Source organism: Petaurus breviceps, unplaced genomic scaffold (assembly GCF_028583685.1).
Source record: "Petaurus breviceps papuanus isolate PSGF00001 unplaced genomic scaffold, PetGlider_PUasm1.0 138, whole genome shotgun sequence".
Taxonomy (NCBI): Eukaryota; Metazoa; Chordata; class Mammalia; order Diprotodontia; family Petauridae; genus Petaurus; species Petaurus breviceps.
The window spans coordinates 2325155-2340738 of NW_027185694.1; the positions used below are offsets into that span (position 1 = coordinate 2325155).

The 15584-nt window shown below is 36.2% G+C and overlaps 1 protein-coding gene across 7 annotated transcripts in view; it reads left to right on the forward strand.

Annotated features, from left to right (window-relative positions):
• GKAP1 (G kinase anchoring protein 1) overlaps positions 1 to 15584 on the forward strand; it is a 65214-nt gene that overhangs the window by 6116 nt on the left and 43514 nt on the right. For all 7 annotated transcript variants that reach the window (XM_069105245.1, XM_069105229.1, XM_069105224.1 and 4 more), the window contains exons 3-4: positions 8756 to 9015; positions 11586 to 11729. In XM_069105245.1, coding sequence (XP_068961346.1) covers positions 8800 to 9015; positions 11586 to 11729 — 360 coding nt within the window. In that variant the 5' untranslated portion in view covers positions 8756 to 8799. The remainder of the gene's footprint in view (positions 1 to 8755; positions 9016 to 11585; positions 11730 to 15584) is intronic.

Genomic DNA, 15584 nt, shown 5'->3' on the forward strand with positions numbered 1-15584 from the left:
CGAGTCTGACCTCCCTTCCATCATCCCCCCTCTCATCCCCTTCCCCCCCTACTCTCCTGGAGGGTGAGATACCCTATTTAGTGTGTATTTCATTCCCTCCTCAAGCCAAGTTCAATGGGAATAAAGTTGACCCATTCCCTTTTGCCTTCCTATTCTTCCCCTCCATTGTAACCATTTTCCCTTGCCTCTTCTGTATGAGATAGTTTACCCCAATCTGTCTCTCCCCATCTCCTCTCATTATATTCCTCTCACCTCTTAATTTCACCTTTTAAGTATCATCCCTTACTGTTAAGTTGGTCCTGTGCCCTCTAACTATGTATACACACATCCACATATGTATTCATATGCCCATATACCCTCATATATAGACATATATATATATATATTTCTAATCACTTCAACTACTAAGAAAAGTTTCATAAGTTACAATTATTGTTTTTCTATGTAGGAATGTCAGTAGTTCAACTTTGATAAGTTCCTTATGATTTCTTTTCCCTGTTTACCTTCTCATGCTTCTCTTGCTTCTTGTATCTGAATGTCAAATTTTCTATTCAACTCTGGTTTTTTCAGCAAGAATGCTTGAAAGTCCTCTATTCCACTGAATGACCATATTTTCTCCTGAAACATGATACTCAGTTTTGCTGGGTAGGTGACTCTTGGTTTTAATCACAGCTCTTTTGACCTCCGGAATATCATATTCTAAGCCCTCTGATCCCTCAGTGTAGAAGCTGCCAGATCCTGGGTTATCCTGATAGTGTTTATACAATATTAAAATTGTTTCTTCCTGACTGCTTGTAATATTCTCTCCTTAATCTGGGAATTCCGGAACCTGGCTATAATATTCCTAGGAGTTTTCTTTTGGGGAATCTTTTTCAGGAGGTGATCGGTGGATTCTTTCAACCTCTGTTTTGCCCTCTGGTTCTAAAACATGTGGGCAGTTTTCTTTGAGAACTTCCTGGAGGATGATTTCTAGGTTCTTACTTTGATCCTGGCTTTCAGGTAGTCCAATAATTTTTAAATTATCTCTCCTGGATCTATTTTCCAGGTCAGTGGTTTTTCCCATGAGATATTTCACATTGCCTTCTATTCTTTCATTTGTTTGGATCTGTTTAACAGCATCTTGTCACTAGCTTCCATTTGCTCCAATCTAATTCTGAAGCAATGATTCTCCTCAGTGAGCTTTTGAGATTCTTTTTCCATCTGGCAAATTCGCCTTTTTAAGGCATTCTTCTCCTCATTGCCTTTTTGAGCCTCTTTTGCCATTTGAGTCAGTCTATTTTTTAAGGTATTATTTTCCTCAGTCAGGCTGTTGACTCTCATTTCATAATTTTCTTGCATTGTTCTCATTTCTCTTCCCAATTTTTCCCCCACTATTTCTTGGCATCTCAAGCAAAGAAGGAAAAGATGAGAAATGTATGTACTTCGTTCTCATTTTTTCATAAGAGATATATAAATTATCAGGAGGGATTTTTTTCCCCTAGCATTGACCTAATGGAGAATTTTTTTACATGGGTTTTGATATAAAGGATAGTGGATAACAAATCTTCGACTGATTCTGCAAAAGATGCACATATTGATATTTAATGTTTATAACCTTTTTTTTCCTCTAAGCTGGAAAATAGTACAGAATCTTGGCAAAAGTCTTTTTTGCAGGGACGTAAGGTAAACTTTTTTTTTTTTATCCAGCATAATATAGGGAAAGGGAAAGAACTTAGAAACTCTGGGAAAATAGACAACAGGTTTAACAGGGGCATTTCCCCAGCCTCAACCTTTCCCCTACATCTCTTCCTCCCTTCTTTCTCCTACGCCTACTCCCTTCTCTCATCTCCCATGTTCTCTAGATGTATGAACTGAACCTTACTAGACTTCAAGAATTCAGACTTGAATTATCTGAGTAACTATATCGATAATATTCTCAGATCTTGATTAAAAGATGATAAAAGTATACTTTTAATATACAGAAGGCAAATTAGATATTCTATTAAAAGTTTAGGAGCCTAATGCCTAACTTCTCTTCACACTGACAAATATGTCTTTAGACCCAAGTGTGTATAGGGACTTGCTGCCTGGAAGAGTTGGATCCTAAGCTAGAGTCACAGATGTGCTGGCAGGTCCTTTATTCACATAGAGTCATGGAGCACATGGCATAGAAGGAGGACCACAACCCTGTGTCAGGCCTTGGCTACAAAGATTCCTACATTTAAAAGCCACTCATTTCTTCAACTGCGACCTTAGAATTTTCTCAAGCTCTCAGATGAGACAGAATCTTGTTCATAGAAGAGATATTTTGATCTAAACAAATTTTATGAACAGATGTTATCAGACAACTGCCTCAACCACCAAAGAAAGTCATTTTTCCAATTGCACATCTGATTTCAAGTAAAACTCTTTTCTTGATGGATGTGCCAAGATCATTTAACTTAAATAAGCATCATTCTCCTTTCTCCAAGTAGATAAATGAAGTGATCTATTGAATATAGATTTATTTAATTTTTGTTATTTAATTTTGTCCTGTTTAGAGTTGAAAAATGTTTGCTAAATTTGGTCTTATTAATTTTGGTATATTGAAAAAAAAAGTCTGTGTAAATAGAGAACTAGCCCAAAGCCAAGGAAGACCTGAGTTAAAATCCTGCCTCTGATATTTGATGGCTTTGTCACTGGGCAAATTGCTTAACCTCACATTACTCTGTGCGACTCTTTATGACTGTGAAAGGTGGCATTTTAAGTTTTACAGATTTGCCAAGTTTTTCACATAACTTTATTTCATTTGGTCTATTTAACATCTCTGTGAGTTTGGTACTGTAGGTATTAGCTTCATTTTAGAGATGAGAAAACTGAGGTTCATTGAAATTGTGACTTGTCTGGTCAAAGGATACTTAAAACTTCAAATCCAGTCCTTTCTGTACTCTTTGTCATTGGCTTCCTGGAGATGTTAAAATTATATTATTACCATAGTAAGATACTTCTCTTTCTGTAGCCAGATAGTATTTATTCAGTTAACCCAAAAGCTCTACCCAAGGAATAGAAACTCAAAAGGAACCTTAGAGGCCATCTAAATTAACTTGCTAACTTTTTGGAATTTTCTCAACCTTCTAGGTAGTAATCTGGCCTCTCAGATATTTCTATGGACAGGATGACTAATATCTTATTGGACAGAATGATGCATTAAAGCAGTGGTGTCAAACTCAAATAGAAATGGAACCCCTAAACCATACATAAGGAACCCTGTGGGCTTTATGTTGACTTAGAAAACTACATGTTACTACAGGCATTGGGGTATAGAAATCCATCTTTCCCTACTAGAAAGTTGGGGGGGATGGGGAAGGGGTATTCATTCAGTAGGCCTGCTATTTTGGGGTGGGGGACAGACAGGGAGAAAAATTTGTAACTCAAATCTTGTGGAAATGAATGTTGAAAACTAAAAATAAATAAATTGAAAAAAAGGAAACTGCATATTATCCATATTTCATCATATTTTTATTAAGAATTTCCCAATTTAGGGCGGCCAGGTGGCTCAGCAAGTAAGAGCACCAGCCCCATGACCTGGGGATTGAATCTGGGCTCAAATACTTAGCACCCACCCAGAAACACCTGGCTGTGTAACCTTGAGCAAGTTACCCCAATTGCTTAAACAAACAAAAAAAAGAATTTCCCGATTTAATTTTTATCTAGTCCAGGATGTTTTGGCCTGCATCTGGTCCATAGGTCTTATACATCCTGGCTGTCTTAAAGAACCCTTTTTTTCAATTCTGAAATTTTCTTACTGTTCTTAGACTTTCTTTCTGGGTCACCAGTCATGGAGTATCATCAAGAAAACCTAGAATTGCCAAAATGTTTTATGTTGAGCTCTGTAGGCTCAGTAATCCTGTGCTCATATGCATTGCCACACCTGTCTTCCTTTCTACATAGATCACCTCACATTCAGAAAGGCTCTTTCTTGAAGTATGCATTCCCAAACATTCTGCTTTTGTTTATTATGGTTTATATTCATTTCAATTTAAAGACCAGTAACAGGGATTCTAGTACATCCTGAGATAGATTATTGTAATTACCAGAAAATGTTCCCGTTATTTTGAGCCCAGATATGCTTCTTGGTAACCTGCCTACTTTGTCCCAGCCCTTAGCACAGTGCCTGAAAAATAGTACCTTAGTAAATGTTTATTGACTGATTGACTGACTTTAGGATCTTTAGGACCAAGCAGAACAAATCTGACCCTTATCCAAATTAGAGCCTTTGGAATACTTGAAAACAGCTATTGTAATGAATGAAAGAAAAAGCATTTATATGGGCTAAGCACTGGGGATATAAATATAGAAGATAGTCTCTGTTTTCAAGGAGCTCACTTACTAATGGGACAGCATCATATAGAAGGTTTCATCACCAAGTTCGAGGAAAAGGTCCTTCAGTCCTTATGGTACAGCAGCAAAGCAAATGGTAATATATTAATTTCAATGGCATTTGCACTGATAAAAATCCTATCAGTTTCTGATACTGAACCGTTTGCTAGTGCCAGGTACTTTAGATAGCAAGAATTTTTCTTTTTTGTCTTTAGTAATCTCTTGCTGCAGAACTCACAGAAGCCGTTGTCAGGCCATTTCTCCATGGGAGCTCTTTCTCAGGATGATGGCTTTGAGGATTGGGCTGGAAGCACGACAGATGGTGTGAAGGACACTACTGTTCCCAAGACATGGATTCAGGATCTAAGACTTTTTCTGTCAGTGTCTTGGGGATGTTGTGTTTGAGTGGTAGTAAGCTCTACTTGTCTGCCACAAGTCCTCTCCTGTCTCTTCCCTACTTTTGCTAGACTGGTTTGCCTGCCACATTAGTGATCTCCCCCAGAGAAAACATCACTAATTTTTTCCGTTGAGCCTTATTAAGCATGGTCTTTAAGCCTTTTATCGTGTACTCCAGTCTATTTTTTTTTCTCCAATATACGGTTTTCTGAACTGAATATAATATTGCAGATCTAGCTTGATCAGTGTTGTAGTGGTTATAGTAATCATACCTTTCTTGTTGTATGTATTGTACCTTTCTCATTTACCAAAAGAATCTATTAACTTTCTTGAAAGGCTGCTGTCTCACTGATTTGAAGATAGCTAAAATATCCAAATTTTTTCTACATGAGCAATTTTCTAGCCATGTTTTCTCCTTTGTGAATTGATTTTTTGATCAAAGGGGAGAAATTTAGCTCTGTTAAACTTCGTCTTTCTAGATTTGACTTGTTCTGGGCAGCTGATGCCATCTTGTATCGGTTTTAGCTAGCGTCGTGCCATTTTATCTTATTGCTACTTTGGTAAGCTTGTCACCAGCAAAAATGCAAACCAGTAGCCAAGAATAGACCCCTGGGGTTATCATTAGAGATTTAGCTCCAGGTTGTATTAGCCCATTAATTTAACTTTAGGTCCATTCCTTCAAAATTCTGAATCCATTTTATTAAACTATAAATCTAGCTCACATTTTTCAACAGTGATTTCATTTAAAAGTTTTGTCAGATGCTATGCCAAAATATGGGTGGTGTTTCTTGTTTATGGCAGTCCATGTTCCACTAGCCTAGTAATGCTGTTAAAAGTGAAATTTAATCTATTTTTGATGGACCTGTTTTGGCTCTTAGGGATCACTGATTCCTTTTCTAAAAATGCTCACAATCTCTTTAACATGTCCTAGGGCTTTGCCAAGAATGTCAAGTTTATTGGTCCAGTAATCTGAAGATTGTGTTGTCTTTGCCTTTTGAAAATTAGAACAGCATTTATCTCCAGTTTTATGTTAACTTTTGTTTTGTTTTGTTTTGGAGGGCAATTGGGGCTAAGTGACTTGCCCAAGGTCACATGGCTAGTTTTTGTTGTTAAGTGTCTGAGGCTGGATTTGAACTCAGGTCCTCCTGACTCCAGGACTGGTGCTTTATTCACTGCGCCACCTAGCCACCCCTAGTTTTATGGTAACTTCTCAGAGATCAGCAACTTAGCAATCATATGTACCAGTTCAAAACTACATCCAAATGTAGTTTTCTAAGTCTGGTAAATTGAATTCATTGAAGGCAGCTAGCTCTGCTATTTGATTTCCTTCTCTTAGGTCTCAGTTCCCTGTTAACTGTTAACCACTCCTTTCTACTCCAAAGATGTTCTCTATGGTAAAGAAAATAAGCCAAAGAAGATTTATTTTCCTTCTATTGGCAGGACACATCTGTCCTCCTTTGTTTTTTCTCTTCCTAAAATTAAAATATTTTTATTTTGGAATAAAGTTGTTTCTGACCACTCTCATTTTAGCAAGATTAATCAATAAATTTATACAGATTGACTTTAGAGACAGGTAAGTTAGGACAAAATTCTTTTTTTTTTTTTAAGCAATTGGGGTTAAGTAACTTGCTCAAGGTTACACGACCAGTTATTTCTGGATGTGGTACTAAGTATCTGAGCCCAGATTCGATGCCAGGTCATCCCAACTCTGGGGCCAGTGCTCTTACTGTGCCATCTGGCCGCCCCTGGACAAAATTATTAAATCTTAAAGATCCTTAATTGTATCTCCCTATAGGAAAAAATTACCTAATTAAGAAATATAGCATTATATAGTAGATAAGAGGTCTGACCTTGGAGCAATAAAGACCTGGATTCAGATCCCACATGTTTTGGGATAGTTTTCCTTTCTCAGAAAATTTTCTTATTTCAGGACTAAATTTGCCTTTGTGTAACTTCTGCCCTTTCTAATTCTTTTCTCTAGGGACAAAATGAACAAATTAATTCCTACTTGCATATCAAACTCATTATATCCCTTATATAACTCATTCCCTGCTGTACCTCTCCATACCACCCCCACTCTCCATGTTTCCCTCTTCCAAACTTCCCTATTTCTGATAAGGTCACCACCATCCTTGGATTCGCATAGATTTTAAACCTCGGAGTCCACCTCAGCTACTTATTCTCTATTACCCAACATATACTTGCCAAATCTTATTGATTTTATCTCCATATCTTTCAATTCTGTTCCTTTTTCTTGACTCAACTAGCCATTACCCTAGTTCAACTCCTCATCACTTTTCACCTATTACAGTAGCCTCAAAATTAGTCTCCTGTCTCCAGCCCCTCTTTCTCCAGTTAATTCTCCACATAGCTGTCAAAATGTTATTAAAACACAGGACCGTATGACTCTTCTGCTTAAGTTCCATTGGTTTCCTGTTACCACTTGGATAAAATGCAAAATTCTCTGTTTGGCAAAGTCTTTCACCTGGCTCCAAAACTGCCTTTCCAGCCATATCATACATTATTCCCCTTCACATATACTTCATTCTAGGGAAACTGACTTTCTTACTGTTCCTCACATGTGACATTCCATTGCTATGCCTTTGTATATCTCTTTGTAAATAGAATGTGCTCCCTTTTCCTGTCTCTTAGAATTCTTTTTTTCTTTCAAAATTCAACTCAGATACCTCTTCTTACATGACCCTTTCTTGATCCCCCCCTCAGCTGCTAATGTCTTCTCAACAAATTGCTTTGTACTGATTTTTAAAAATATATTATGTATATTCTTTTTTTTTTAATATCATGTATGGTCTTATACTTATGGTGTGTATGTGTCTCATTTTCTTCAACCACTCCTAATATAGCCTGAACTTGAACCTCTGCAACCATCCTGATTGCTCTCTTCTGGGTGTCTATCAACATCATTAAACTGTAGCGTGGAGCTAGGTGGCAAAATTCATAGAAGGCTTGGAATCAAGAAGACTGCAATTCAAATTCTGACTTAGATACTTAATAGTGGTGTGACCCTGAGCAAGTCACTTAACCTTTTTTGTCTCATTGTCCCCACTTATAAAATGGGGGTGATGGTATCTTCTCTCCCATGGCTGTTTTGAGGATCAAATGAGATAACATATGCAAAGCACTATATCAACCTTAAAGTTCCATGTAAATTCCAGTTATTGTTATTAAGCTGTACTTTTATTAAAATAATTTGTTCTGTAAAATTTGGATTCAGCCAAAAGGCTCCACTTAAGGAACTAGAAGTCCACAGGTTCCCTACCCCTACAGTCAAACCCATCTACCCAAACTCTTCCCCTCCCCCCCCCACACACAGTGTATGCACTTATACACAAGCATATTTTCACAAATGTGTATAGGTGTGTTTGTCCATTTTTGTCATCCATCTTCCTGACTACAGTATTGTAAAGATGAGTGACTATAAAATTATTTCAAAATTTGAAACACTTTTCTCTTTCTAAAAATGGATAATACTTTAACATGTCATATAAAGGTTTATAAGAAAAAGCAGATCCACTTTATTTTCTAGGAATTTGGAGAGGACTATATTTAGAAAAATATATTTACTTCAACTAAAGAAATATTTTAAGTACCTGCTTAAGTACTACTGTGGTAGTAACCTTTTCATCATCTAATTTTTTTTTTTTTTGCTTTTTGGAGGGCAGTTGGGGTTAAGCGACTTATCCAAGATCAAACGGCTAGTTTTTGTGTTAAGTGTCTGAGGCCAGATTTGAACTCAGGTCCCCTCGACTCCAGAGCTGGTGCTGTATTCACTGCGCCACCTAGCCGCCCCCATAATCTAATTCTTATAGCAGATGTTATTATTTTTTATTTTATTTTATATTTCTGTTTCATTAATGCCTCATTTTAATCATAAAATATGTAATTTATAAACAGGTCTGTGTGTATTTTAACACTGGGTTAACTAAACTTATGGTAAGGAAAAGCAGTCTTATTGGAAAGCATATTATATTGATTTCTTTTATTTATCTTTCATTTTCAGGAATTATTCTCTGATAGACTTTGCTTAAGAGAGTCATCTTTATAATGGCTTCAGCTGTGATCAGTTCTGTTCCCACTACTGCTTCTCGTTTTGCTCTCTTGCAAGTAGATAGTGGCAGTGGTTCTGATTCTGAGCCTGGGAAGGGCAGAGGTCGGAATCCTGGAAAGGCCCAAACTTTGGGGAGCAAACCAACCACAAATGAAAAAAAGAAAGAAAAAAGAAGAAAAAAGAAGGAACAGCAGCAGAGTGAAGCAAATGAGGTACCATGGAAGTTAATTGGTTTAAGGGTTTTTTTTGTATTTGTCTGAAGACCCATGTCTACACATTTCTTTGCCTTATCAGGGAGGACTTAACAGTTTGTCAAAAAATTTTCAGTATTAATTGCATAATAAACATTTTAAAGTAGATTTTTCACTTGGGAAAAATAGCCTGCCATATGAATTGGCAAAATCATGCCTTAACTTGGGAAGACCTGGGTTCAAGTCCATCCTTTGGACGTAACTGGCTTTGCAACCCTGGGCAAACTACTTAACTTTTCAGGTTCACAGGCAAGTTTCTAAGACTTGAAAGTTTGAGAATAGTTTCCAGTCTGTGTTAGTAGAGGGAATTTTCTCAGTGTAGGTTCTCTATATTCCCAGTGACAGGTCTGGACCACCTACCCTTCCTCCCTCCCCCCAAAAATAATGGAGGAAGTTAAAAACAAAGAAGCATTTGACACATGTGAGATCTTTAATGAAGTTTTGTTTTAGAAAAACTAATCAAATCACTGTTTCTTCTTGTATTTTTGCATTTACTCACCTTAATATTTGAGTCTTTGAGTGATCTTTTCTACCATAGCCACTTTTTACTATATCTGTTTAAAATGTTTTTCCCTCAGATTATTTAAAGGAGAAAACTTTCCAGCAGTTTCTGACCCTCATTTAGAAGTTTTGGATGCCCCATACTGTTGTGTTGCGTTGCATGGTGGTTATTTTTGAAGTTGGGAATGTGAAGAATAGAATGTAGGATTATATATCTGTATTGTGGCAGTCATTTCTCATTTACAAATGAAGAGAGTGAGATTCAGAAATGTTATATGACTTATGAAGGGTTTAAAATAAGTCACAGGGAAAGCCAGGACTTTTATGTCTTCTGATAATAAAATAGTACTTTACAAAAATTGTTCTACATATCAGGTAAGATGATGAAAGAGCCTCTACTACAACATAACTTCCTCAAACATCATTTAAATTGGAATATTTTCATGGTATCTTGGACAAACTGGCAGGAAGAACAGGTTGTAAACAGGGCCACCAGCGAGGAGGCTTACTTGTAGAACTTAAGCCTAAATTAGGATACTTAAATTTCAAGGGCTTTATATTCTCTTCTAAATCACAGTAAAAAGAGAATGAAAGTTTCAGCCACAGCATCTGAGCCCAAGGAACTTCTTCCATTCTTTCCATTCCTGTAGCCACACTTATTCTGGATCCAAATTTTTTATAGTTTATGCATAATAACTTCGTTGCCTGGTGTCTCTTTTCTCAGTCCATTCTCCCTGCTAGTCTGTCTTATATACCATGACAATAATGCAACTGAAATACCAGAGAGAGTTACATTGTAGTGGAAGGCACATACATATTAATCGTCTTCTTGGATCTTCATTGGTGTCTCTCATTGGTAAAAGCAGGTTGACAGGCATTATTTAGAGCTAGGTGACTTGTATTTGAGTTTGGGTTTGAGTCCTGACTGCCACTGATGAATAGTTTAACGTTGACTTAACACCTCATAGCCTCAGTTTCTTCATCTGTTAATTGGAAATAATACTTGTTCTGCATACCTTAACTGGATTTTTAGGATCAAATGAATAATTTGTGTAAAACACTTGGTAAGTTTTGAAGTGTTATATTAAATATTATCTAAATAATGGTGTTTGGATTATCCTGAGAACCTTGCTATGGCTCCCATCCCAGTTGCTTTAAAAGTCAAATGAAAATTTACTATCCTGGGTTTTTTAAAACCTTACATTTTTCCCTTCTTTCTCTCACCTGCCTCTTGATTTTTAAAGGGAAATACTGTGTATTTTTTTTATTGACTTCAAGAACTAGTTTCTCCATCATATTCAGGATGTTAGTGGTCAGTTTACCCAGGAATAACATCAGGTTATTAAACAAATTTTTTGATTTGTTAGCTATTTAAAAGTAACTCTTTTGTACCTTGTAGTTCTATCTTAAAATCACACTGATTTTTCTGTTCTCTAATCTTAATAACTTTTTATTTTTAGAATAAAAAGAATTAAATAATTGATAATTATTTTAATTTTAATTGTCAGCCTATGAATATTAGCAAATTAGGATCTAAAACACAGTATTTCATTATTATATTTTATCTGTTTTTTCATTTGTAAAAATTAGATTAGACTTGATTTCTAAAGTCCCTTCTAGCTATAAATCCTATGTTCATAGTATAGTGCTTTACAGTTTACAGTATGCTTTGAATTGTAAGACCCTCACAACAAATCTGTGAATTAAATAGTGAAGATATTCTCTCTTTTGCAGATGAGGAAATTCGGGTGCACACATACAGATAAGTAATTTGCCACATGGCACATAGCTCCTTATTGGTATTGAAACTGGACCTCAAGTATTCTGATACCAAATCCAGTACTTTTACCACTATATCTCATTGCCTTTCAAAGTAACATTATTAGTGCCTCCAAAGATTTCAGCAAACACAATAGTTACTTATTTGGTTTTAATAATTGGTTAACTAATCAGGATAATTTTAATTTCTAGTCCCAATAACCCTAGAGATAATTCTCTGATAGCAGTATACTTTGTCGTTGTTTTTTCAGCTTAGGAATATTGCTTTTAAGAAGATTCCCCAGAAGTCCTCCCAGGTAGTTTGTAGCTCTCAGCCTGAGCTTTCATTGCCAAACCCAGTACAGAAAGACTTACAAGAAGAAAATTGGCAAGAGTGGAGACAAAGAGATGAACAGGTACAGTTTGCCAGATCATTTTTTTCTTCATTCTTTGGTGGAATTACTAATGTGACTTTGTGAATTTCATGTTAACATAGAAATCAGTTAATAACAATAACATCTTCATTTTTGCTACCACTTTGTTAATGAATAATTGTAATTATATTTATTGTAATGGAATGAGGTTTTCCATAGCTTTGTACAGTTCTTTAAGTTGTGCTGCATTTTATACCAAAATTCAAACACAACTGCCACCATGAAGTATTATCCTCTTTATTTATATTAGATGAGTCTAATCTCTTTTTCATGTGACAGGACCTTAAAAGTCTGAAGGAACCTATAATGAGCTCTTCTTCCTTCTCTCCTCCCTTCTTCCTTCCCTCTTCTTAATTCTCTTTTCCAAGTTAAGCATCTCAGTTTCTTTTTTTTTTTTAAGCAGTCGGGGTTAAGTAACTTGCTCAAGGTTACACAGCCAGTTATTTCTGGGTGTGGTGCTGAGTATCTGAGCCCGGGATTCGATCTCCAGGTCATCCCGACACTGGAGCCGGTGCTCTTACTAGCAGTGCTACCTGGCCGCCCCAAGCATCTCAGTTTCTAATACCATTCCTTATGTGACATAGCTATGTACTTATTTGTGTCTTATTTTCCCAATTAGATGTGGATAAGTGCCAAAGAAAAGCTCAAAGTGACATGAGAGATTTGAGGTGCGGAGGGATGATTATCCATATTGGATTAAGAGGAATCATTGCATAGAGGAAATGTCACCTGAATTTAGATTTCAGCAAGAAGAAATGTAGAGCAGATGAATTCAGGCATGTGGGAAAAGGCATTTAAAGGCACTAAGAAAAGGAAGGAAAAGATCTGGGAATGGAAAGTGGTCTCATTTTGTTAGCATGTAGTGTATATAAGAGAACTAGGATGAGAAAATGGTGGAAAGATAGGAAGGAGCCACATGCGGGAAGGTTTTGAATGCCAGATTGAGGATTTTCTGCTTCAAATAATAATGGAAACCCATGAAAAGTTTTAAAATTTTTTATTAGAACGGTTATAAGATGACTTGAAGTACTGGATTGATTGTAGAAAGGAAAGACTAAAGGAAGGGAGGAAGAGATGAGATTACCAGGGGGAAAAAAAGAGGGTCAAGATGAGAACTTTAGTGAGTACTTCTAATTTGGGGAGTAAAAGGAGCTAGGAAAAGACAGGAATGTTCAAATAGTGTACCAGTTTTTTCCTTTTTTTCCCCTTTTTAGGAAAGGATCAGTATTTTCCATCTTGAAGGGCATTCTCTAGTATATGCAAAATAATTGTCCTCTTATGCTTCTCCCCTCAAGTGGATTTCTGTGTAGACATACACACATTTTTGATATGTATGTATGTATGTATGTGTATATACGTATGTGTGTGTATATATACACACATATATATATATAGTGCCTACTGTACTCCTTCCCTGTCAGATTTATTTCTATTGAAAGTATGATCTTTCATTGCCAAATTCTAATCATAACTGCTATCTCATGAAGTCTGTAGTAAAACCATAAGGTTTCATTAAAAATTGAAGTTCATTTTTTTTATTAGCCATGCTTTGTGTTGGTATATCCAGTGGTGCTTAAGATGTGGTATACCTCCAGAGCATACCAGCAGTCGATGACTCACAGCTCTGAGCATCAAAAATTCTTCTGGATTTGATTTGAGGCCACAGTTTTTATCAATTTAGCTTAGGAGGATAGTTTGCAAATCCAAGCACAAAGTCTCTCAGTGCTCTGTGAAGCAAGTAGTTATTCTACCAAATAAGTAGCAGTACAGTGTACATTGAAAACCAAGCATAGTACCATAAAATAAACACAATTCACTGACTACCTAGTTAAGCATATGTTCTTTTATTTACACATATTAAATCACATTATGAGTCAACTGTTTTAAATAACTGCAGTCCTTTAACACGGTAGACAACATTGAAGAGTGTAGGAATTAAATGTGTTTAAAATTATCTAATATCATTAAAATACTCTTGCAGAAAAAATTCCCCTATAGAGATAATTACTTAAAGCATTTCAGAATTTATATATTCACCTGAGTGTTGTTTTTCAAATTTGTTTTGTGAAGATGTATTGCTCTAATTGTTAGATTGTTGTTTAGGAGATGAAACTCTTTTTGATGAGTTCTTCATTCAGCATGGTGAAGTTACAAGGTATAAGCCTTTGGAATCATTTGAGAGGGATTTTAGTATTTAGTGTGGATATGCTAACTGGTACTTTGCTTTTAAGACACAGGAACCTCAAGATGGTTTGTGGGCTAGGTCTCAAAAGAATGAACTCTTACCAGAGGAGCTGGACTCTTTGCCCTGTCTTATTTTCTTTGTTGCTTAGACTTCCCCTGTTCAGAAGACAGACCAGCAGAAAGCATAGTAGATTTTCATTGGGGTAGGAGTGTTGCTGAAGGTAATCTTTGCCTATGTGGAGTTTCCTCCCTACCATGAGCAATTTGATAAGCAATATTTGCAGAAACACAAGGTAGAGGTAGACATATATACACACAGCCTGAGATAGTAGTTATGGGTAGTCCACTGGCAGTGGCTGTGAATCCCAACTACTATGGAGGACAGGGCAATTTCAGATTCCCTAGGCAGCGTTATCCTATAACCTAGCTTTTTAAACAGAGAAGGGAGATTTCCAGGGTAGCTGGGAAGTTTTGGGGAGTAGTCTCATAAAAAATTGAATTACCAAATTCAAGAACTTGAACCTTCTAGAAACATGGGATTTTGACCTGGGGTCCATAAACTTATTTTTTTGTATTTCCCAATAGTTATTAAGTACCTACAATGTGCACTGTGCTAAGTACTTGAGAATACAATTAATAAAAAGACATCCCTGCCTTCAATGAGCTTACAATATAAAGGTTTTGATAACTATTTTATATAATTGATTTCCTTTGCAATGCTATGTGTTTTGTTTTATTCATTTAAAAACATTATTCATTGAAAAGGGCTTTATATATAGGCTTTATCAGACTCCCAAAGGGGTCCATGACACAAAAAAGATTAAGAACACCTATTCTCAAGGGAAGGGAATTTTCTCATGCGGTAGTTCAACCTTCTATTTGGAAAACAAAATTAGTGAGTTGTTCAGATAGTGTGAAGTTCCTATGGGAAGGGGATTGCTTATTCAGCAGCCTCCAAAGTATATTTACCTTCCTGGGGAAGTCAACAGTAGGAAAGTATTAATGTTGGTTATGAATCCCATGGATGAAAAAAAGGGGCCAGGATGTCAAAGTGCTGTTTCTTAGCAACCCAGTGTGAGTTCCATTCTTGGAGAAGTCAGTGAGCTATTTAAGAGTACTGTATGTTTTAATGTATGTGTCTGTATGTGGATGCTTGTGTAGTTTGTATCATAAACTTCTTATAGGATGAAATAAAGGTTATCCTGTACCCAGTATATATTTAGTACTTCATAGGGGAGTTGAAGGCCCCTTTTACCCATATTTGGAGAAATTTAGATACATATTATTTTGTGAATAAACTAGATTTTTCTAGAGAAACTCCAGGTGGAACTTTGAACCAAAAAGATATTTTTTAAATTAAATTTATTTTTTTCAATTAACAAGCTTTTATTTTCTCTCCCTTTCACTCTTCCCTCAAAAAGAAAAGAAAAAATAATACCCTTGTGTCAAATATCCATAGTCAAGTAGAACTAGATTCTCACGTTGGCCATGACTAGACATTTATGACTCGTTCTGCATATTGAATCCGTCACCTCACTGTCAGAAGGAGAGTAACATTCTTCATCTTTTGATACTGTGGAATCATGCTCATTCATTATTTTCATCAGAGTTCTTAAGTCTTGCAAAATGGCTTGTCTTTACAATATTTTTTAT